Source organism: Mchenga conophoros, linkage group LG7, assembly GCF_057382185.1.
Source record: "Mchenga conophoros isolate Kocher_MC1m ecotype Shallow Benthic linkage group LG7, M_conophoros_male_GT1.1, whole genome shotgun sequence".
NCBI lineage: Eukaryota > Metazoa > Chordata > Actinopteri > Cichliformes > Cichlidae > Mchenga > Mchenga conophoros.
In genome coordinates this window covers 56,835,525-56,859,923 of record NC_140532.1, presented here as the reverse complement: position 1 = coordinate 56,859,923, position 24,399 = coordinate 56,835,525, and the positions used below count along the sequence as shown (strand labels likewise).

Genomic DNA, 24,399 nt, shown 5'->3' with positions numbered 1-24,399 from the left:
GAAATAAAAATAAGAAGGGACGAGCCCCAGGCCGAAGCTTAGAAACGCGACTTGAGAGTAAGACATATGAAACACGCTCCGAGCAAGAGGGCGAGAAGATGGTGGCGGAGGCCGCAACATCAGCGCTAGGCCCTCTCAGACAAGTGGTGGGTGAAGTAGTGGCGGAGGGCATGCAAGACCTTAAGGCAGAGATGAAGAAGGAGCTATCGCTCGTGAGAACAAGTTTGAAAGAGGACATGAAAGCCCAAATACATCCAGCACCATCATTTTAAACACGGGGGCCCCGCAGGGATGTGTGCTGAGCCCCCTCCTCTTCACTCTGCTGACCCATGACTGCACTCCATCATATAGCTCCAACCTCTTCATCAAGTTTGCGGATGACACAACGGTGGTGGGTCTCATTAGCAACAGGGATGAGACCGACTACAGAAGTGAGGTGAGACGCCTGGCCACGTGGTGTGCTGACAACAATCTCTCTCTGAATGTGGAGAAGACGAAGGAGATTGTTGTGGACTTCAGGAGAATGCACACCCAACATGCTCCTCTGACCATTGACGGAGCGTCTGTGGAGAGAGTGAGCAGCACCAAGTTCTTGGGTGTGCACATCACAGAGGATCTCTCCTGGACGTACAACACCACAGCACTGGCCAAGAAATCACAGCAGCGTCTCTTCTTTCTCCGCAAACTAAGAAGAGCAGGAGCACCAGCCCCCATCATGTACACTTTCTACAGAGGCACCATCGAGAGCATCCTGTCGAGCTGCATCACTGTGTGGTTTGGAGCCTGCAATGCGTCCTGTCATAGAACCCTCCAACGCATAGTGAGAGCTGCAGAGAGGATCATTGGTGTCTCTCTCCCCTCCCTCCAGGACATTTACAGCACCCGTCTCACTAAAAAAGCCCTTTGCATAGCGGCTGATCCCACACACCCAATGCAAAGCTTCTTCAAGCTGCTGCCGTCGGGGAGGAGACTGCGGAGTCTCCAGGCCAGGACCAGCAGGCTGAAGGACAGCTTCATCCATCAGGCTGTCAGGAAGCTTAACTCCCTCCCGATTCTGCCCCCTCTCCCCTCTCTCCTCCACGGTCTCACTGAACTCTGTCACACACACACAAACACACACACTCTCTGACTCACTCACTGGCCTGCACCAGTTACCAGTCACTTTGTGGAGCATTGGACTGCCATTACCTCATAAGACTTTGTTGTTACACTTTCTCTTACCGTACACTACTAAATCTCCATTTGCACTATTTGCCTATTTGCACTACTCTGCCTGGTTTACACTCAATGTCACTTACCCATTATATTGTATATTATATAGCTTTCTTGTTATATGTAAAATTGTATTTATTTAAATTTTTACTTTTTAATTATTTTACTTGCATTTTTAATCACTTTTATATTTAAATATATTTAAATGTTCATTTGCTATTTATCTAGGGATTGAGAGTAACGCAATTTCTATTCTCCGTATGTCCTGTACATGTGGCAGAATCGACAAATAAAGTTGACTTTGACTTTGACTTTGAAAATGAGCGAGTTAACACACGAGATAAATCAACAGGTTACCGCCGCCACAAGCAGGATCGAGGAGGTGGGGAAACATCTGGAAGAAATGGAAAGAAACATGGTAGGGAAGGAGAAATGGGACATTGGAGTGAGGGATGCCATTGTTCAGCTGCTGCCAGAGGCAGCTCCAAGAGAAGGTTACGGATTTGGAGGGGCGCTCACGCCGTAATAACATACGGATATATGGCATCCCTGAGAACATAGGAGGCACCTCCATGCTAAGGTATGTGGAAAGCATGATGATATCGGAGTTGGGGGACGGTGTGGACTTGGGCAGCGAGAAGAACCTAGGGATAGAGAGAGCTCACCGGGCGCTGGGAGTGCGGCCGCCGTCGGGGGCGCCCCCTCGATCAACGGTGGTGCGCTTCTTAAAGTTCAATATTAAAGAACAAATCCTACGCGCTGCATGGAAGAAGCCTGTATATATAAAGGAGAAACGGATTTTCTTTGATCACGACTATGCCGAAAACATACAAATGAAGAGAAAAGAGTATGGCCCGGTTAAAAAAGTACTTAAAGAAAACGCCATCCGGTTCCAGACCCCGCTTGCTAAAATGCGGGTTCATTTTGACTCGGGAATGGTCCTATACAATAACGCGGAGGAAGCTGCGGCGGATCTAAGAAGACGCGGATACACGGTGGGACCGGTGGCCACAAGAAAGCCCAAAGGCATTACGGCGGAGATGATCAGCAGTATCCTACCGACGAGCGTGGTTGGGCCGCGACGCACCGGGAATACAGCTGATCTACGCGGGAGCGCACGGGAAAAGCTGAAGGTACGGAGGAGTAACACCTGCGCCCCGCCCGCCCCGTTTCGCTGTTAAGATGAACATAAGACCAACGGAAAAACAGGTGCGCCGGGCTGCTGATCAATACAGGGGGATATATGGTTGGATGGCCTCCTCCCCTGGCCGTGATGGAATATGGCACGTCGATACCCCTTTGATCATAGAGTGGTGAGGGTCCGATGCAGGTGACTCACATGTTTTTTGTTTTTGTTTTTTAGTTTCCCTTTTTCTTTTAAAATAGGAAACGAGAGGGGCCCCACACTGTGGCATTTCCCCCAGACTGAGAGGAGAGAAAAAACCTCTCTTATGGAAGACCTGGTTTATTTGGTTAAGACAAGTTCTGTCTTTGTTCATGTGTGTTTATTATGTGTTCTGAGGGCTGGGAGTATTGTTATGTTGGTGCAGGAAAATAAGTTGGAAATATATAGAACATATGCGGTATTATAAGGTATTGTCTTTGAATGTAAATGGTATAAAGAATCCCATTAAGAGGAGTAAGATAGTTTCAAAGCTAAAAAGGGAAAAAATTGATATTGCATTTCTACAAGAAACGCATCTCTCAAAGGAAGAACATGAGAAGTGGAAGACAATGGGATTCAAAAATATCTATTATGCCTCACATAGATCTGGCAAAAAAAGAGGAGTGGCCATTCTGATACCGAACAAGGTTGGTTTTGAGTTTACTGGAGAACATAAAGATAAAGAGGGAAGATTTGTGTTGGTGAAAGGGAAAATGGAACAGGAAGACGTCACGCTGTGTAATATATATGCACCCCCTGGTAGTAGTACAGGGTTCTTTAAGGAGATATTCAGTCTTATTGCCGCAGAAAGTGTTGGTACATGTATATGTGCAGGAGATTTTAATTTACTTCTCCATCCAAAATGGGATACAACTAGCCGAGACCGGAGGGGAACTAAATTAGAGAAACAAGTAAAAACAATGTTGTCTGAGTTGGGGCTTATAGATATATGGAGATATTTACACAAACATGAACGCAAATTTACATTTTATTCAGCGAGACATGATATGTACTCGAGGATTGATTATTTCTTTACTTTTAGTAAAGATCTCCACAGAGTGAAGGATTGTATAATAGGACAAAGAGATTTATCTGATCATTCGGGACTAACTATGAAGATTGGGTTTAAAGCTAGCCCCAAAAACACCTTATGGAGGCTTAACACAGGTCTGTTAAATAATGACTTGTTTAAAAGAGAAATGGGACAGGAGTTAAAAACATATTTAGAACTCAATGACAATGGAACAGTTAATCCTACGATTTTATGGGATGCGGCTAAGGCATACCTTAGGGGTAAAATTATTGCAAAATGTGCAGTCCTAAAGAAGGTCAGAGCAAAAAAGCTGTCAGATTTGCAGGAAAATTTGGGAAAATTGGAACAATTGCACACCGTTACAAGGTGCCCCCAGGTATTGGAGCAGATGAGGCTGGTTAAACAGGAGATCCACAAAATTTTAAGTGAGGAAATTGAAAAAAAAATTAAAATATAATAGACAACGGTGGTCTGAGGCAGGACCCAAAGCTGCTAGGCTATTATCATGGAGACTCAGGAGGCAACAACAGGAGAACACTATTCATAAAGTTCGAAATTTAAAAACAAATAAGATAACTAATAAACTTGAAGAAATTCAGAGAGCATTTGAAGAATATTACACTGAGCTATACACACAACCGGACAAAGCAGATGAGCATAAGATTCAGAATTTCTTATCCAGCCTAGATCTACCATTTATAGGTAAGCAGCAGAATGAAAAACTCGTCAGAGAAATATCAGCAGAAGAGATTAACATTGGGATCTCAAAACTCAAGACTTTTAAAGCCCCAGGATGTGATGGATTTCCACCAGAGAGGTATAGGCAGATGAGGGAACCCTTAATCCCGCTACTAAAGGCCTCTTTTAATTACTCTCTGAGTGGGGGGGCGCTCCCACCATCGTGGCAGGAGGCGTATATCTCTGTCATACCAAAAGCAGGGAAGGATAAAACTGACCCCAGAGGTTATAGACCTATTAGCGTGTTAAATATAGACTATAAACTATTTGCCGCGATTTTGGCTAGGAGGTTGAGTACATTGATGCCCACGCTGATAGAGGAGGATCAAACAGGCTTCATTGGTAACAGACAAACACACGATAATATCAGAAGGGCCATTCATACTATTGACCGGATACTTAAAGGGAAAACTGGAACAGTTCTCATTGGGCTTGATGCGGAAAAGGCATACGATACAGTCGGGTGGGAATTTCTGTTTCATGTGTTGAAGAGATTTGGGCTATGTGACAGGTTTATTCAGTGTATAAGAATGATTTATATGTCTCCAACAGCGAGGATCAAAGTTAATGGAAGCCTCTCAAATCGGATAACGCTACAACGTGGCTGCAGGCAGGGCTGCCCGTTGAGCCCACTGCTCTTCAACCTTTTCATTGAGCCATTGGCTCAATGTATCAGGGAAGATACTCGATTGGAGGGGGTTACAACGGGGAATGTGGAAAATAAAATTTGCTTGTATGCAGACGATGTGCTGGTAGCGCTAGGAAACCCGGAAGAGGGAATTCCTCTGCTTATGGAAATACTGGAAGAATATGGCAGACTGTCTGGTTATAGACTGAACATTCAAAAAACTCAAATCTTGACATTCTTCTTTAACCCCTCAAGACAATTGGTAGCAAGATATAGATTCGGATGGCATCAATCTCAAATGGAGTATTTGGGGATCCTGCTGACAAAAGACCCTGCATTGTTATATGAAGTTAATTATAATCGGGTGAACAAGAAGATATATGAAGATCTGGAGAGGTGGAGTCTGCTCCCCCTCGATCTGGGCAGCAGAGTTAGAGCGATAAAGATAAATATCCTCCCAAAGCTGCTATATTTGTTTGCAGCACTTCCAGTTGAGGTCCCAGCAAAACAATTTAGGGAGTGGGATATGCATTGCTCAAGATTCATATGGGGAAATAAAAGGCCGAGAGTGAAATATGCAACAATGCAGCTGCCTGGTGAGTGGGGGGGCATGGCTCTACCGTGCTTTGAGGATTACTATCTGGCAGCCCAGATCAGACCTCTAGTGTGCTGGTGTAACTCTAAGTTTGAGGCAAAATGGAAGGACATTGAGCTTTCTTTGATGGATTTCCCAATACAGTCTGTTCTGGGGTCTCTTGAGAGTTTGCCACAGGCATATCAGATGCAAAATTTATGTGTAAGTTTTTCCCTGAAAAAATGGGCAGATGTGATTAAAATTTTTGGTCTTAATAGGGAAATAGGGTTGCTGGGATGGCCAGCGCATCTCCCACGCTTTCTTCCAGCATTGTTAGACCATAAATTCAGGGAGTGGTCCAGGCATGGAATCACTGCGATCTGTAAGATAGTTAAGCATGGGGAGCTGATCAAATTTGAGGACGTGTCAGATTTACGAGATCGGCAGGGAAGATTTTTATCGTTACCTGCAGGTTCGGAGCTTCTTCCGGAAGGAAATTAGAATGCTTGACGCAGATGCTAGTGGGGTGATCCAAATATTTATGGATGCTTATGGTGAGAACATTATAAGAGGTACTATAGGCAAAATATACAGAAGTTTTACAGCCATGAAAAAGACCTCAACAAGATATGTCAGTCATCGATGGGAAAAAGAAGCAGGTATAACTATCTCAGAGGAAGATTGGTTGCGGATGTGGAAGAATGTGTTGTCTACCACAAATTCTTTAACATGGCGAGATTTTGGATGGAAGAATTTAATTAGATTCTTCATCACACCAAAGCAGAAATCCAAAATAAGTGGTTCAGGCGCTTCATGCTGGAGGGAGTGCGGGGAGGTCACTGCAGGTTGCTTCCATGTCTTCTGGTCATGCCCTAAACTGAAGACCTTTTGGGAGGAGATTAAACAAATGGTGATGGATGTGCTGGAAGTAATACTGGACTTCTCCTTTAGTACCATGTACCTTGGGAATATCCCTGAGGATATAAATAACAGAGACTCATACTTACTGAAAATAATTATGGTTGCATGCAAAAAGGCAATTACTAAGTGTTGGTTACAGACAAGCCCCCCCACACGGAAGCTGGTCATAGACATTATTAACACAATTCATCATATGGAACTGATTACCCTCTCACTGCGGCTACAGAAGGAGAAAGGAGAGAGACTTTGGGAACGATGGGATCGTTATATGTCAAGAGACTAGAAACTGATACCTCTGTGATGCAGAGGGACAGCTGCGAATTTGTTTGAATGGGACATGCACCTGTGTAATATGTAATATGTGTAAGTAAAACAAGGCGTTGTGTATTTTGGAATATGCGAACATATGTGACTGTGTTGGTTTCCCTTGCCCTCTTTAGTTCTGTATGTAAAATAAGATGAAAATCAATAAAGAGAAAGTATTAAAAAAAATTATTCACACATGCAACTTCTACTGCTTTGCTTGTGTTACTTATATCCTTATTTCTGGATAATGTTTTCCACTGTCAGTGATTTTCAGGTTACGTCAGGCTAAAAGGCTGTATTTTACAGTCTTAAATTTGTACTTTTACTAATAAGTGCGGTTTTTTTTGTAATTGAAGTCTTTATTTGTTTTTAACATTTAACAACATGAAAACAAACAAAGTAACAAACGAAACAACAAGAGAAAAGAAACAATAAAGAAAAGAAAAGAGCTTCCAATCCCATGGTTAATTCACCTTTATATTTTGGGTCTATTTTCAATACCTACTAACTATCGGTACACCCGTAAAAAAAAAAAAAAAAAAAGGACAATAAAATCTAATTCTTAAGTCGTTCCATTACTGAGTGCCTACACAAACATACAATGCAGCAAGCATAAAATTTAACTAAAGATAATTGCCCTGACCAAATAAATTCCAGCCATCTCAGCCAAAAACATGTCCCCATGATTTGTCAAAACCCTCCCTATTATCATTAATCCTAGCAAAGAATTTTTCATACGACACCATTTTCAGCATATTTTCTTTCCACCTATTATATTCTGGAGGAGATGGTTCCTTCCATACACTGAGAATAACTCGAGCCGCTGCGATCACCCCCACCTTTATAACCACAAAGTCATATTTTGAAACCCCAGGTAACACCGACTGATCCCCTAATAAGCACAGTCTTGGTGACAGGGGTATCATCAAACCAATCCACCTTCCTATTTTATCCAATACTTTTTGCCAAAAGGGATAAACTTTCCCACATTCCCAAATAGCATGCATAAAGGTCCCTGGATCTGAACTACATTTCCAGCATACATTACTGGGACTGATTCCCATTCTATAAAGTTTGGACGGAGTGAAGTACCATCTGTGTATTAATTTATACTGAGTAAATTTACCCCTGACCTCTCTTATATATTTATCAGAGAATGACAAAATTCTGCGCCAGTCTTCTTTAGAAATTGCACAACCCAGATCTCTCTGCCATATAATCCTTAAGTTTTCACACATCTCTTTTTTTGGATTGTTAAACAGTTTGTAGAAAACAGCTGCCCTATGTGCCGTACTGGACAATTCTAAAAACTCCACCACCATATTTGAGCTTTGAGTAAATTTCCCTTTGGTAATACAATCCCTTATTTGTAAATATTTCCAAAAATTATTTTCTCTTATCAAACCATATTTTTGGGTTATTTCAACGAATGACATAAACACTCCCCCTGAGTAAAGATCACTTATCCTGTGTTTGCCTTTGACAAGCCATTCCTTCCAAAGCACAGTTTTTCGCCCAATCTGTACAGCAGTGTTGTTCCATAGCGAGGTATAAGGTTGTCTTAAATGAGATGCTCCACACATCTTGTGCACCTCTACCCAGACAGCTTTGGAATACCCGAGCACTGGGTTATTATGAAAGTCTTGTCCATTAGTTGCCGAGCCCTGTGAGAGAACATCCAAGGGTGTAAAAGGGCTCACTAGTTCCTGTTCGATCTTCATCCAGCTCAGCTCAGAGTCCGATCCTGTCCAGTGTTTGGCCAGTCTTGACATTTCAAAAGCTAAATTATACAACTTCACATTTGGGAGGGCCATTCCCCCAATGTCTTTAGAGGCCCACATTTTCTTTATATTCACTCTCGGCTTCTTGTTATTCCACAAAAAATCTTTAATTAACTTCTCAAATTGACTAAATATGTGTAAAGGAATTCGTACAGGTAACATCATGGAAACATAATTGAACTGTGGGGCCACCATCATTTTAATCACATAAATTTTACCCCATAGTGTAAGATTCAATTTACCCCATTTATCCAGATTTGTTTTTATCTTTAGGAGGAGAGGTTCCATATTTGAAAGCATAATATCCTCCAGTTTGGGTTTTAATACTATTCCTAAATACTTCATACCTGAAGGTAAGTACTTAGAATTGAATGGAGTAACGCATCTAGAATGACATGATGCTGATAATGGCATGCCTTCCGATTTGTCCCAGTTTATCTTATAACCTGACAACCCTGAAAATGACTCAACACATGTGAGTAGCGCTGGTAGAGACTGCATGGGATCCGTTAATACTGCTAAGATGTCATCAGCATATAGAAATAACTTGTGCTCCATACCCCCTGCATGAACACCTCTGACATCCCTGTTAGCTCGAATAGCCAAGGCCAGCGGTTCCAGAAATATTGTAAAAAGCAGCGGGGACAAAGAGCACCCCTGCCGGGTCCCGGACCTATTTTTAATAAAGCCAACCTGATCACCATTGATGATATCTGGTAATATTTGATCCAGGCGGGAGGCCAAAACCTTTGTCAAAATTTTGCAATCGACGCCCAAAAGGCTTACTGGCCGGTAATTTGCTGGGTCCGATAGATCCCTATCCTTTTTAGGAATAAGGGAGATCAGTGCTTCATTAAACGTACTTGGCAAGGAACCTATTACTAATGCCTCAAGGTAAACTTTATGTAGGACTGGAGCTAAAATATCAATATATTTCTTATAATACTCAATCGGGAAGCCATCCAAGCCTGGCGATTTCCCATTCTTCATTGATGAGATCGCAGCTCTGACCTCTTCTTCAGTTATAGGCTCATCCAGTCTTTTTTTCTGTTCCCCAGAAAGAGTAGGTAATTGTAGACCTGAAAAAAATGTCTTCACCTCCCCCTCATTAAGTGCACCAGCAGACGTATACAAATCTTGATAAAATGATTGGAAAATTGAATTTATTTCTTTCGATGAGGTTACCACTTGGCCGTCTTTCTTAATCATAGATATATTATTTAAATTATCTTGCTGCTTCAGTTGCCTTGCCAATAGTCTTCCATTCCTTTCGCCACCTTCATAAAATTTTGTTTTAAGCCTAAATAAGGCATATTATGCCTTTTTGTTATAAATGTCATTCAGCTGGTATTTTAATTTACATAGTCTGGTATTTATAATTTGAGTATTGTCTCGCTAAATCCTTCTACAATTCTCGTATTTCTTTATCTAAGGTTTTTTCCCCGTTCTAGATCACTTTTCCTAACTTTTGTTGCGTATGCAATTATCTTTCCTCTTATATATGCTTTAGATGCTTCCAAACTGTGGCTACTTTATCTGTGGAACCCATATTGATTTCGAAGAAAATTTTAAGATCCTTTGTTAACTCCTCACTAAAACATTTGTTCTGCAACAACATCATGTTAAGCCTCCAGCGACCCCTCTTCGTTCTATCTGTGTTTAAATCAATTTGCAACTCTACTGTGGCATGATCACTAATGACAATGGCACCAATCTCACAGTCGACGACTGAATCGACCAGAGACTTTGATATTAAGGCGAAATCTATCCTCGAATATGTTTTATGACAATTGGAGTAAAATGTATATTCCCTTGAACTGGGATTAACTAACCTCCAAATGTCCACTAGGCAAAGATCCTCTGTCAGTAAATGAACAGCCTCTCTGTCCCTGGGTGTAGACGTACCCCTGGGTTTGCTCTTATCAATTATCCCATCCATCACCTGGTTGAAATCCCCAGCCAATATTACCTGCCCCTCATGATCCCCTATTATCTTGTTAATTTAGTGAAAAAAAAAAAAAAAAAAAAAATCTGGCTCTGCTTTATTAGGTGCATAAATATTACACAAAACTGTTCAAACCCCATTAATTAAGGCCTCCAAGCAGATAATGCGCCCTTCTTTATCATTATATTTCTTCAGCAACACGAAGCTTAATTTTTTATTAATAAGGATCAAAACACCATTTCGTTTACTCGAATATGAACTATGAAAAACGGAGCCCACCCAGTCTCGTTTAAACTTTTTTGCCTCTTCTTCCCCAGCAATGTGGGATTCCTGAATAAACGCTATATCTGTATTTTTAGATTTTAAGTATGCTAGAACCTTCTTCCTCTTAATTGGGTCCCCACATCCGTTTATGTTCCACGATATTATTTTAGTATACCTGTTCATCGCTTTCTAATAGAAATGGGTTAAGGCACACCTTGTGCGCTTTACAACACAACACAAATATATAGGCATAGGCACTCAATATTACAAAACCCAAACAAACCAAAACAACGTTGCTAAGCGCCCCCTCCCTCCCCTCCTACCCAAGCCTAACTAACTTTAGCTTGAGACACCAAACTGTCCGTGGTCCGTGAGACACGCTAATCGTCCGATAGCAGCACCGCCGCCGCGGCCCCGTTGTGCCCATTTTTTTATTTGTTACCTTATTTTAAAATTCACATACACTTCTCCGATCTGTTACATCATGTCCCGCACTCCTCTAAGTCGACTCCTGCAGAAATTTCTCGGCCTCCTTTCCGTCTTTGAATGCTTTCTTTTGTCCGTTCCACGTAAAAATGAGTGTTGCAGGATACATCAGCCTATGCTTCACTTGTAGCTCTCGGAGACGCTTCTTGACCGGGTTGAATGCCTTCCTCTTCTCCGCCAGCTCCCTTGTAACATCTTCAAAGAAGGAAAGCTTGGCGCCTTGCCAATCGACTCCACGCTTCTCTCTGGCCACCCGTAGTACTTTCTCCCCAGCAGATGAACGTAGAAAGCGGACATGTATCACCCTGGGAGGCTCGTTAGATTCCGGCATTGGTACAGGGGAACAATGGGCACGTTCAATTTCAAATTCACTTCCAGAAAGCTTAAGTGCTTTGGCCAGAATCTCCGTCACATATTTGTCCACGTTCCCGGGTGTCTCCACACCTTCTTTAAGTCCAATAATCCGTACATTGTTCCTCCTGCTACGGTTTTCAAGGTCCTCCACTCGTGACCACAACGCCTCCATCCTTTTCTGGAATTTGTCCACTTTTGCCTCGGTAAGCACGCTGGCATCTTTCATGTCTGAGGTACGTTGTTCCGCCTCTCCTAACCTCACTTTTATATCTTCCACCGAATCTTTCAGTTCTTTAGTGGCTTCTTTAATAGTGGTGACATCTTTTGCTACGACCTGAAGAGTAGCGTTCATTTTCTTAATTTCCTCAAAAACATCCTTTTTGCTCTCGCTCCCTATACCTTCCTCAACTACTGCTGGAGAGGCGGCCTCAGATGCAGGTGTATTTTCGGGCGGTTCCGGAGCGAGGCTAATGCTAGCTTGCTTCTTCCTCGTGGTAGCTCCCTTAAAAAAAAGTTTGCTTTGTTATTACCTGCCATTTTCCAAAGACGGTAATTCTTGAAAAACTTCAAAGTCAACAAAGGGTGTCCAATTTATGACTACAGCTGGAGTGTATGTTTCCAGGTTCAGAACATTAATCAACAGGCTTTAGGAGCGCCTCTAGTGTGCGGCCATCTTCCTACTTTTTTTAGTGCAATGCCTGGCACAGTCAATATAAGTTGTACCTGTAATACATAATAGAAACTATACATAGTCACATATACACACACACACGTGTGCGTATGCGTGTGTGTATATGGGGGTGATCGTGGCTCAAGAGTTGGGAAGGTTGCCGGTTCGAGAGATTGATTCTCTCTCTCTCTCTCTCACACACACACACACACACACACACACACACACACGGGGTGCAACAATACACAAAATTCACGGTTCGATATTTTTTCGATACAAAAAAAAAAAATGTTCATGCCTTTTTCATTTGTCATTTATTAAAATTATAAATATATATTTTAACTCAAAAGTACAGTTTTTAAATGTAATGTTGCTGAAACAAAGGGATAAAATAATAAATCTATCTGATCGAGAAATCACTCATCTTTGGAAAAGAGTTTATTACAGAGAAATGGCTCTTTCCAAAATAAAAGCTATACTATATGCTTCTTCTGGGCTATATTCTCAGCAGCATATTAAACATATCAGGTCCCCATAAGGAGAATCATGTGCTAACGGCTGTCTAAATGACTCGGGTAAAGTTTGTAGCATGCGTGCTTGTTGTTTTTGTCTACTTCCACTTGTCTTTGCACTAGGATGCTGTCGGAGTAAATGTGCAGTCATATTCGTTGTGTTCCCACTAGTGCTGTCAGCGTTAATCTCGTTGAAATGACGTTAACGCCACAACACGGCAAATCTCCGTTAACGAGCTACCGCTGATCGCCCCATGCGTGGGGCTGGACGGCGTCAACACATTAACGAGCTAACTGCGTTAACACACTAGTTCCCACCCATGTAATTGAGCATTGCGTGGCACATCCAACATACTGTTTTACATTAGTCCATGACGCGCTTACCTTCAGGGTCATACGTCACATGAAAACCAAAATAGTTCCAAACGCCACATCTGAATGAGGGTGGGGGAGGTTCAATTTGCCATGTTGCAACCAGAGCTTAACTTCTGTCTCGCTAGCTTGCCCTGCACTCAGTGAATCTGCGTTCGACTACTCCGCCTAGGCTGCACCTTCGAGCGCAGATCCACTGAGCGCTCAACACAGACAGCATCGTCAGAAGGAAAGTTGATAAAATAAATTAAAAATTTTGTATTGTTCGATACATATGCGTACCGAACCGAAAGCACTGTATCGAACGGTTCAAGAGCTCGAGAACATGTGGAGGGTGAAGGTCATGGTGGTCCCAGTGGTAATCGGAGCACTAGGTGCAGTGACTCCCAAGCTAGGTGAGTGGCTCCAGCAGATCCCGGGAACAATAGCGGAGATCTCTGTCCAGAAGAGCGCAGTCCTAGGAACAGCTAAGATACTGCACAGGACCCTCAAGCTCCCAGGCCTCTGGTAGAGGACCCGAGCTTGAAGGATTGACTATATCTATATATATCTATACACACATATATATCTATACACACACACACACACACACACACACACATAAATAAATAAATGACAAACATGGTCTAAAATGTTCTAAAAGGTAATAATAATTATATCCAAAGGAAACAAGAAAAATATGCATGATATTATAAGAAGTATTTTGGTAAAATGTGGAAACGATCTCTTGGTTCCCCAGTTTTAAACTGTTATACTGAATCCTCACATTTAGTACAGGGCAATAGATGTACATGTGTAAAACTGGTGTCAATCTTCTCTCTACTTCAAGCAAGAAAGCAAAAAAATAAAGATATTAAGCTATTCTTTGAATTCACTTTACAGACTGACTTAAGCTACCAGTTTAACTTTGAAGTTGAATCTTCTGTGGTATAAACGTTCAAGCATATATTTGTTCCTGTCAGACAAAATTTGGTTTTGCTAAAAGTTTTTAAAAGTGTGGGTATATGAGCAAATACCTGCAGCAGAAGGATGAAATAGTCCACTGGGTGGTTGCGGGTGTAAAGATAGTGTGCTGGGCTCAGACGGTTGTTAGGGTCAAAGTGCACTTCCTGGTTGACACTGGGGTGACGGAGCAGGTGGAACAGGACCTTCTCAGATACACGTGCTGGGCTGAAGTGTTCCACTTCTACAGAGGCCAAAGGTCAAATAGGACAAGTGAACTCATTGTCTGGACAATAAATGCATTTACACAAGTTTAAGGCACTTGACGATTTCCGTTTTCCTTCTACCTTTACCATTTTGCAGTTTACAGTTTTTTCTGTTTTACCAAATCAAGCAGTACATTAGCTCAAGCATGCCACAAAGTCAAGCTAGGACAAATCACTTGATTTTAAAGTCATGCCTCACCATCTATGGATTTAGATGGTAAACCTAATGACAGGTATTGCTTTAAAGTTATCCTGCAGCTTTAGGCAGGCTATCTGCAAACTTTGCAACCCATATCCACCTCAGCTCCTCTCTGTCATACTGGACTGACTCAAAATGTGTCATATTTGTTGTTGATTATGAATCGGTCCTATGATGAGGCAGCATTTACGAGGAAGTGTGTGATTTCTTCCTTGTGCCTTCCACGTAATGTTTATTAATAGATGGAAATATCGTTTTAACCATGTCATATTTTGGGTTAACAATAGATTCTATTCTTTCACATCATGGGACCTACAGTGACTGCAACCGCACCTCCCATAGAAAGTCAATGGATAATTTGAAATGACCTGTCAGGTGGACACTTACCTAAAGGGGCCCCAGAGCTTTTACCCCAAGTACTTTTTTCTGTATGGTGTTTGTACTTTTACTTAAGTATAGGATCTGAACACTTTTCTCTACCACTGGACGCAATGAAATTTGTTGAATATTGGCTGTAAATGGACTGGTTCTTATATAGCGCTTTTCTACTCTGAGCACTCAAAGTGCTTTACACAACAATAAAGTGGTGTTACTAGCTGTGACCAGTCGAGGCTCAATTCTTTGAATGCTTCAGTAGCTTTTGCCAAAGACATCAATACTGGACCTTAGGTCCAGAGTTGAGTCATGATATACAAGCCTGTTTTCAGACAGAGGAAAGATAAAGGTGAGAACTAATTAATCTACTATTAGTTGTTAGGGTCACTCTAATCATTTTTGCTGTGCTTACCAAGGCAATAATAATATGAGGAAGGGTTATGACTTAAACGTAGTCATGACTCATATGCAGCGTAGCTTCATGTTTAAAGGGAGTTCTTCCTTCCCATCAACTCAAGGAGCCGCTTACAGGGAATAGTCTATGATTGTTGGTGTTTGCTCAATAATACTGTAGTCTTGACCTTACAATCTAAAGTGGTTTGAAATGACTGGTTGTGAACTGACACTATTTGAATAACTGAAATAAGTAGTCTGGAAGGTTTCCTCTAGCATCTTTAAGTACACTGGCTGAACATTTTATTAGGTACACCTGTTCAGCTACTTAAACACAAATGTCTAGTCAGCTTTTTACATTACACCAACTCAACACATTTAAGCATGTTCACATGATCAAGATGACTTGTACAGTAAAAACAGAGCATCCGAATCGAGAAGAAAACTAAATTAAGTGACTTTGAATAGTTGTTGGTGCCAAATAGGCTGGGCTGGATATTTCAGAAACTGCAGCTATACTGTGTTTTTCCTCTCACAATCACCTCTAAGGTTCACAGAGAATTGTTCGAAAACAAGAGATGTCCAGATGGAAGCGTTTTTTTGGGTGATAAGACCATGTTGATGACAGAGCAAAATGGTCAGACTACCTCAAGTTAATAATAAAACAACAGTAACTCAAATAAGCACTCACTGGAACAAAGGTATGCAGAAGAGCATGTCTGAATGCACAACACATCAAACTTTCAAGCAGACGGGCTGCACCAGGAAAAGAGCACAGCGGGTGCCATGACGATAAGTTGGCCATACTCAAATAGCTGCCACAATTACCAGATCTTTTGAGGATCACAGATGTGCAGTGGACAAATCAAATGGTAACATGTCAACATTAATCAAAACCTCTTAAAAAATGTTTACAAACCTTGGTGAATCTGCCATGAAGACTGAGGATTTGAAGCTGTTATAGCTGCAAAGGCTGAGCCCACATCATTTTAAACCCTCTGGCTTAGAATGGGATGTCACTAGGGCTGCCACGATTAGTCGACTAGTCACGATTATGTCGACTATTAAAATCGTCGACGACTAATTTAATAGTCGACGCATCGTTTGAAGCTTTGTAAGATCACAAAGGACGCAGGAATGAGTAGTAGGATTTAAGAGTGTAATAACGGACTGAAACAGAAGATGGCAGCACTGCATGTACAAGGATGCCAGCTGCCGTTAAACCCCGAAGAAGAAGAAGCTGTGTCCCAGAATTCATAGCGCAGCCCAGCGCAGTTGTCAACAATGGCGGCAGCTAGTTAGTTTTAACTTTACTCTTATTATTCTTTCTGGGTCACAAAATAAACGTTTAACATATTTTCAGGCGAGAATGTAGCTGTGTAAACCTCAAATATCTGCTCAGTTTATCAAGACACCACATATTTTCAAAAGCGCTCCGACGTTTTCGGAGACGTCTGTTACCCACTAGCTCGTTAGCTAGGCGGGGGCAAGGCTAACTAGAGCCGTGAGAACACCGGACTCCCGGCAAATCGTTTTCAAACCCACCGCCGTCTTTTGCTAGTCAGGTTAAACATATATATAAGTCACTTAGATAACTTAAAAATGTTATTGTTTGGCTTTCTTTAGTATTTTATTTGTTCCTGAGTAAATCGGTTTGGCTGAGATTAAAGTTATAGTTTTTGCACAGCTAAAACTGTCAAGCATACAGCTGATTATCAGAAGTGTGAGATGCTGGAGAATATACTCCGGTGTCCTGTTATATTTTAGAAAGCAAGGAGTTTATTAAACTTCACCGAAACAATCTGCAAATTTCATTAAAAATTAATAAACTACCATCTTGTCTTTATTTTTAGTTAGCACAAACACTTCAAGCTGTAAGCTAATGATAGTTATACAAGACCAGATGCTGCTGGTGCAATAAGCTGTACGTCCAATGGATGATGATCTGATTAGTCGACTAATCACAAAAATAATCGGTGACTAGTCGACTATCAAAATAATCGTTTGTGGCAGCCCTAGATGTCACACAGTTGATAATGGTGTGAAGGCAGACGAGTGAATGCTTTTGTCAATACAGTGTATATTGGTGGGGTCACTGCATTAAACTTTCTAAAATTAGTTAGACATTACTTGACTATGCACCACTTTCTAGACAGCTGTGATACTGCACGTATTGCTAAATAATAGAGTCGGAGCCCCAAAGCTTCTTAAAGTTGTTGTTTTTTGTAATGTCAAAAAGCTAGTGTAGTGTAACTATGGTGTAACCTAACCTCTGCGTTAATACAATCTGAGAAGCAAAATCCTTTAAAGGGTGAACATGTTTTGGGAAAATGGGAAAAATGGGCAACCCCCATCATCAACTGATACCTACAAGTATTTGGGTAAATAAAGAGCAGAGGCCCATTTAAAATTTAAATATGAATAAGTGGCAATGTGAACCATGGTTTTTGTCTTACAAAATTGAGAAAACAGTCAAATGTAAAACTATTACATTTTATTCTCCATAGTACAGTATGAGAGAAATATGGCAACAAGCAAATTAGCTTCATTGAGTCAATAAGCATGATAAATGATCCAGGGTTAACTCTCTGGAAAAAGGAAACTAGTTTGCAGAAAGCGAAATCTGGGTCAACAAATTTGGACAAAGACACATTAAACCTGCTGTTGAGAACATACACTTTGTGCCTTTTACAGACAAAAAGATATTTCAGATTTATACAGTGGAATATTTCGTAATAGGACAGCCTATCCAAATGAATCCTACACTCCACTCACGCTATGCGGTTTATCTGGACATCACGCACATTTATCCACACACAGACTCCAGCAATTCCTAACACAAGATTTTACACAACCTACACAATGTGGTCATTTGGTTATTAGATCATACTCCAACCTTATGGTACAATGCTGGTTATTATTAAAATGAACTGCTGTAGCCAAGTCAGTAAGGATATCATTAGCAAGCCTTTCACTGTCATGTGCATATTTTTGTAATTGCGGAATTTGTCCCTGTTAGTAAATCTGGTGTTGTTGATGTTGATTCATGCTGAAGACATTGTGCAGAAAATTATTGTTGCTGTTTTCCTTTTCTTTGAGATGTTTGACCTAAAACTTTACTTTGTTGTTCTGACATTTAAATACAAACACATCTTTACACATTATACATTTACACATTTCCTGTAAGGGAAAATGTCAAAGTCAGAGACTGGTCTCAACTCCCCTTTAACCAGTTACTGCTTGGTTGACCAGGTCCGTGGCATAATCATTACATGTGCTGTGTTAAACTGTGACTATTTTATTCATGTGCTAGCTTCGGTCAGTAGAGATTTACAGATAAACACACATAATCACATACCTCTGGACAGGAAGCGGTGTGTGGCTAGCAGGAGTTGTGGTGAAGTTCGGATCTTGGGTTCTCCTTCAGGAGGCTTGAAAAGAGAAAACTCCTCATGGGTGCTGCGAGGCTCCAGAGGAATCTCCAGTGGAGTGAGGGGACGCTTTACTTTCCTGTCTACTGCAAGGGGAGTCAATAATAACAATAAATAACAATAAAAGAAGCAAAGAAGCCAATATTCCAAAAGACACTCACAGTAGCCATCAGATTCATCCAGGATCTCTGACTTGATGATCTCCTCTATGACATCTTCTAAAGTGACCAAACCCAGCACCTCATAGAAAGGATCTCCCTCTCCCTCATTGTTCACCTTCTGGACGATGGCCATGTGAGAGTTGCCTGATTAAAGGATAAAGGTTAATGGCAAATTATAGTGAGGAAAAAGGTACTTGGAGTAAAAAGAGTAACTCTGAATTATAAAGGAGACATAACAGGAAGGAGGGCTACAAAGTCATAACTCACACAAGTGATTTTCTTTAGATTCAGTGTGATAAACTTACTGTTTAAGTCGTTTCCAGTACAAACTTCTTAGAAATCACAGAAATAAGCATCTATTAAATTCACAACATGCCAGTGATATTCTGTGTGGACTACATTAGTCAGGACAGGCCTGCACTAATTTAGAGTTGGCAGTATAGCAGTTCTGGCACCTCTTTACCTTCTATAGAAAAATCAAATTAAAGTTCAGGGCAGGCGTCAATGATGATAAATATTTAATTAATGAAGTCAGATACAGTACAAAAAGCAGGATCTTGGGTTGAGATGGGTTGTAAGGCAGTTTACAGATGCATAACAGACACACTGAAGCCACTCAAATAGTGCCCTATATGAGATTTACTAATAAAATGTGTAAAACGGAATCAGTTGAATCATCATCATCATCATCATCAGCTAATCTGAAGTGGGATTAGCTGGCATTCTCTGCTATTCTCAAGATTGTCTGTACAAGCATATTCTTTTGCAATAAGAGCTACCAACAGCTAATTAATTGTACTTTAGTATACATTTGTTAAAGGTCAATAAAAATATAAAATATATAGGCTACTCTGGCTTTATTTATATACTTTATTTATATCACTTCTCAAAAGGATGACATTATATACTTATCTATCCAGGCTTATTAGCTTCAGGATCACAGCAGTCAGCCTGGTTCTGCCTCTGTCTCTTGTTGTTGAAAGGGGGCCAACTCATAAGGGACTGTCTAACTGTTTCGAGTTTCTCTCTCTAATACTTTAAAGATTTGATCAAAGCATGTATCAGGCGTCATGAGACTTGAGACTTTTAATAATTCAGGATATGAGCAAAATGAAAGCTCCAAAATAAAAATAAATGTAAATAAAAAAGGTGAAAAGCTTGCAGCATGGCAACTCTATAATTTTCTATGATTCCAACCATTCCCACAAATCAAACAGCAGCCAACCTTTTTTGAATTCCTCCAACATGGCATCTAGTTTGGTATCATTGAACACAAAGTGCAGAGGGTGATTGTAGAACTTGGTGATAGTCGTCATTGGGGTGCAGTCTTCTGGATCAACCAGAGCCAAGTCTTTCACATAAAGGATTTCCACAATGTTAGACCTGAAGGAAATCAAACAAAGGCTTATGATTGGTATGAATATGTGAATAACTCCCAAAGACCTTTCCATTGCACTCTTATGGCTACCATTATATTCATTCTTTGGTAAAAATGTTGAAGTTATAAAAGGCCTGGACACACATACTCTGGTTATTATTAAGAATATTTTGCATGTGCTAGATTATAAGAAAATATACACTTGTGCTGTTGTCTTTTTTGTCATGGTGGTTTCAAGGAATAGACATTTTTAAATGAGTGAATCCAAGGATTTACATTTATTCAACGTTATACCAAGAAGCCTAATTCAAAGCTGCCAATTCTACAGATACTCTGTTCAGATGAGGCGAATGCTGCCATGTCAAGTTTTTAAGCCATGTTTTTGTTAAGCTATTAAGTGAGTGTTGTGTTGCTGATCCCACCTCTCTTCCTCATAAATGGGCACACGGGTGTAACCACTCTGCATGATCTCAGACATAGTGGAGAAGTCTAGGACAGCCGAGCTAGGCAGCATGAAGCAGTCTTTCAGAGGTGTCAAGATGTCCTCCACGGTCTTAATGCGCAATGTCCCACGACTGAACTCCTCCTTTACAAACTCACTACAAACATAATGAAGAAAACTGAGTCAACAATCAAGTCAATTATCAAATCTTCTAGGCCAATCTTTAAGAACCAACTTCAGGTCTCAAATCCTACAAATTTAATGCAGATTAGTCCTAAAAAGTCTATTGAACCAAGTTCAAGTCGAGTCTTAAATCTTTTGAAAATGAGTCTGAGTCCAGTCTCAATACTTAATCTGTCTAAGGTGTTAATACAGTTAGACCAATACACACATGGTAAACTGAGTCTTGAGACTTAATCTGGTTCAAGCATCAAATTTTTACAGTGTTAGGCCAGGTCATGTTTCAAATCATTACAAGGCTACTATGGGGTCAAATGTGAAGTCTGTTTAAAAAAAAACAAAAAAAAAACAAATCTAAATTTCAAAATACTCTCAAGACTTTCAGATCACGTGTGAGTCAAGTTTCAGGTCTTTCATGGGCAAGTGTTAAGAAGAATATAACAATTGTGAAGTCTTTAAAAAGAAGTCCACCCTCAGAATAATCTCAAATTTTTTTGGACTAATCCAACTAGAATATCAAGTGTTTGGAGATCTAAACAAAGACAACTCCTAAAAGTCAAGTCTTTCGGGTTCAAGTTACATTTCAAGTTTCTACGAATGATGTTCCTGTTAGTCATTGGTTATGCAAACAGTACAAGAAAGCACTGGCCAAAATCACACCAAATGCTTCTGTTAAAGTAAACTGGGATGTCTGGCATTAATCATGAATCAAAGCATCTTAATGTGTCAGACATTTTAATCAAATATTAAACTCAAACTTAGCAAAGAGTCTGTGTCTGGAACACTAAATTGTTCCTGTATGTCAGTGAATCTAACATAATGTACCATAAGAATTATGCACTGTAGAGTATGACAGAACACACTTTTTGTTGGTTATGTCCTATAGTATCTTTTTTTCTAGTTCTGTTTACTCTGTATGTTCAGAAGCATCATGTGTTTTTTTCTTTCTTAAAAAACAAACAAACAAACAAACAAACAAACAAACAAACAGATCAGGGTTTTTTTTTTAAACCAAGTGTCAATACTCATCGCACCTCTATGTCAGATCTCTGTGATACTCTCCCAAGTCCACTATATTTACCTGTAAGGATCATTCACGTTTGCCCGTACCATCTCCATGGCCCTCTCCCTTATCCCACAGGTACTGATGTCTCTCCTCAGCCCCAGATCCAGAATCAGGCCCAGAGGGCAAGACAGGGGGCAGGTAAGCACCATGCAAACCTGGGCCAGCCAGGTCAGACCAGGCGCCAGCTGGAAGCCGTAACCTGAGCACAAGATGTGAGGAGCCAGCTCAGCTAGGAAGAAGATAAGGAAGCCGCTGTTGAACACAGCAGAGACGATGGAGCCCAGTGCCCGGTACAGGAGCACACCGAGGACAGAATGCCCCAGAGCACACAGGAACAACAAAGAACATGCCTGCGGTGGAAAAGACATGCGTTTAGAAAACACTACTTCATTTGCACCTTTCTTTCCCTGTGGCTTCCCCACGTGCTTTTAGAAACTCACCATGAAGTTCCCCCTTCTCCTGATCGGCTCCAGCCGTTTGGCGGCTCGTTTCTCCTCCTCGGATCCACAGCTGTGTAGGACATAAAGCTCGACTGGGTCCAGCCACAAAAGGCTCAAGTTCACCGTCCTCAGCAATCCGCAGATCATAAGCACAAGCACTATCAGTACGGCCAGACCCCACGGCGGGATGTAGTCTGCTGGCAGATCCGTGTCAGTGTTTATTCGCAGTCTGTCCAGGCCCGCAGATGTCCATGTCTCTCCACTCCGCACACACAGGTGGTAGTAGGTCTGCTCGTTGCCAGCTTCCCCCTCAGAGGTGCTAACCTCCACAGTTAGAAGCACGCTGTGCGCATCGTCGAGTTCTAAATTGGTCACCTTTAACTTGGAGTCCTGGCGGTTGAACTGCTCCTCGCAAGGGTCCGGTGTATCACCGACAGCCCCAGCCGCTCCGCCAGCTGCTCCTGCGAACGCGACCCATGGCAAGCTTCCATTCAGATTAAACCCGAAGACACGGAGCTTAAACGTGGCTCCTTTTGGTGCTGAAATGATACGACCCTTCATGCACAGCGGATCCACTGGTTCTTCCAGCCGCAGCCCCAAAACCTGCGGAGCTTTCTGGCTGCAGGCGCCGTACCTGATTCCGCAGAACAACACTACCATCAACAGGAACCGTAGACCTGCTAGGCTGGCCACCATATTGGAATTGGTCAGTTTGGCTTTGCCTAGATCACGTGACTTTAGCCCCGCAGCGGCCCCGCCCCCCGGAGGGTTGAGCCAATGAAGCAAAACAAACAGCGCAACTGAGCTGCACGGCGGCCATTACGGTTCCACACGCGCGCGCACAGGCCTCATCCGCGAGTGTGGATCTGTCGTACATGTTGCGGTTTTTTATTGCGTCACATCCCTTTCAAGAAGAGCCGAGTGCATCCGGTAGTGAATTTAAAACCGCGACAGACTCTGGCTCCCATTTTCTGTCACAATTCAAAACGTATCACTTTAGGCCTCTTTACTTGCTGTTAAACTAATACAGCTGTCAGTACTGGGAGAAAATGTCACAGGCTGTTTGGACTTTTTTTTAGGCGGGCGGACGACCATGATGAGACCAAATTGAAGCAAAACTGAAAACATTAACATAGGACCAGTGTTGGTCAAGTTACTTGAAAAAAGTAATCAGTAACTAATTACCGATTACTTCCCCCAAAAAAGTAATCCCGTTACTTTACTGATTACTTATTTCCAAAAGTAATTAGTTGCTTAGTTACTTTTAAAAAACACGATTTACAACCTGAACAGGTGATAAAGCAATAGATCTTTCAGCCCAATTCTACTTTTTCTGCATAATCCATCATACAAAATGTAATCAAATGGAAAAGTCTCTTTTTAAAACTTGTTTTATTAGTTTTAACCTTTTAACTTTATGCATCAAGCAAAAACATAATTATATGCAACATTCTCCGACTGGAAGAAATTTGTTTAACATTTAAACTTATTTTCTGCACATTCCAGCACATAAAATATATATATATTTTTTTGTGTTTACACTCACTCTTAGATGCAAAATTATTTGAAAGAGTTATTATTTATTTTCTGCTGTGCAAAACACAGCAGAAAATAAATAAAATCAAAGACTAGCAGTCCTTTTGCTCTATTTTCACCTGTAAAGCAGGAGTGGCGTAGGCGGAGGTTTGCCCTGGTGCAGGTGTGCCGCAGCGGTCAGTTGAAGAATCTGCGAGTTTCTCTGTGAGTTTCCCATTACGTGGTAGCGCACTCCTGGTGCTTGCTTGGAAGTTTAGGGGGTTTTTTCGCTGTAAAAAGTTTTCTTCCGATGCACAATGAACGCTAATGTTTTTGTCACTTTTTATGTAATCAAACTCAGTAAGTAAGGCCAGTACTTCCACGCTTTAGACGCTGCACGCTCATACTCTCTCCCGCACTCGATCCATTGTTGATCTGCACACAGCTGTTGTCAAGAATGTCGCACTCGCTTATGTCACTGTCATGAGACATTCTCGCAAAAAAATCATGGTTTTAGTAACGCAGTAACTCAGCATTCCTACGGGAAAGTAACAGTAATATAATTACCGTTTTTGCAATAGTAATCCCTTACTTTACTCGTTACCTGAAAAAAGTAATCAGATTACAGTAATGCGTTACAAGTAACGCAG

The 24,399-nt window shown here is 41.2% G+C and overlaps 1 protein-coding gene across 7 annotated transcripts in view; it reads right to left on the bottom strand.

Annotated features, from left to right (window-relative positions):
- Nucleotides 1-23,036, bottom strand: part of cnnm3 (cyclin and CBS domain divalent metal cation transport mediator 3) — a 35,922-nt gene extending 12,886 nt beyond the window's left edge. For 3 of the 7 annotated variants that reach the window (XR_014893090.1, XM_085280386.1, XM_085280387.1), the window contains exons 1-7: nt 22,235-23,025; nt 21,810-22,144; nt 20,529-20,705; nt 19,954-20,111; nt 18,729-18,872; nt 18,495-18,653; nt 13,978-14,147 (exon numbers count right to left, since the gene is read on the bottom strand). Coding sequence is in view for 6 of the 7 variants with exons in the window: in XM_085280386.1 (XP_085136512.1) it covers nt 13,978-14,147; nt 18,495-18,653; nt 18,729-18,872; nt 19,954-20,111; nt 20,529-20,705; nt 21,810-22,144; nt 22,235-22,930 (1,839 nt within the window). In the remaining variant the exon portion in view is untranslated. Of the gene's footprint in view, nt 1-5,858; nt 6,236-13,977; nt 14,148-18,494; nt 18,654-18,728; nt 18,873-19,953; nt 20,112-20,528; nt 20,706-21,809; nt 22,145-22,234 lie in introns of those variants that run through there. The other 4 variants (XM_085280388.1, XM_085280389.1, XM_085280385.1 and 1 more) reach the window with 4 other exon arrangements.
- Nucleotides 23,037-24,399: the final 1,363 nt, after the last annotated feature.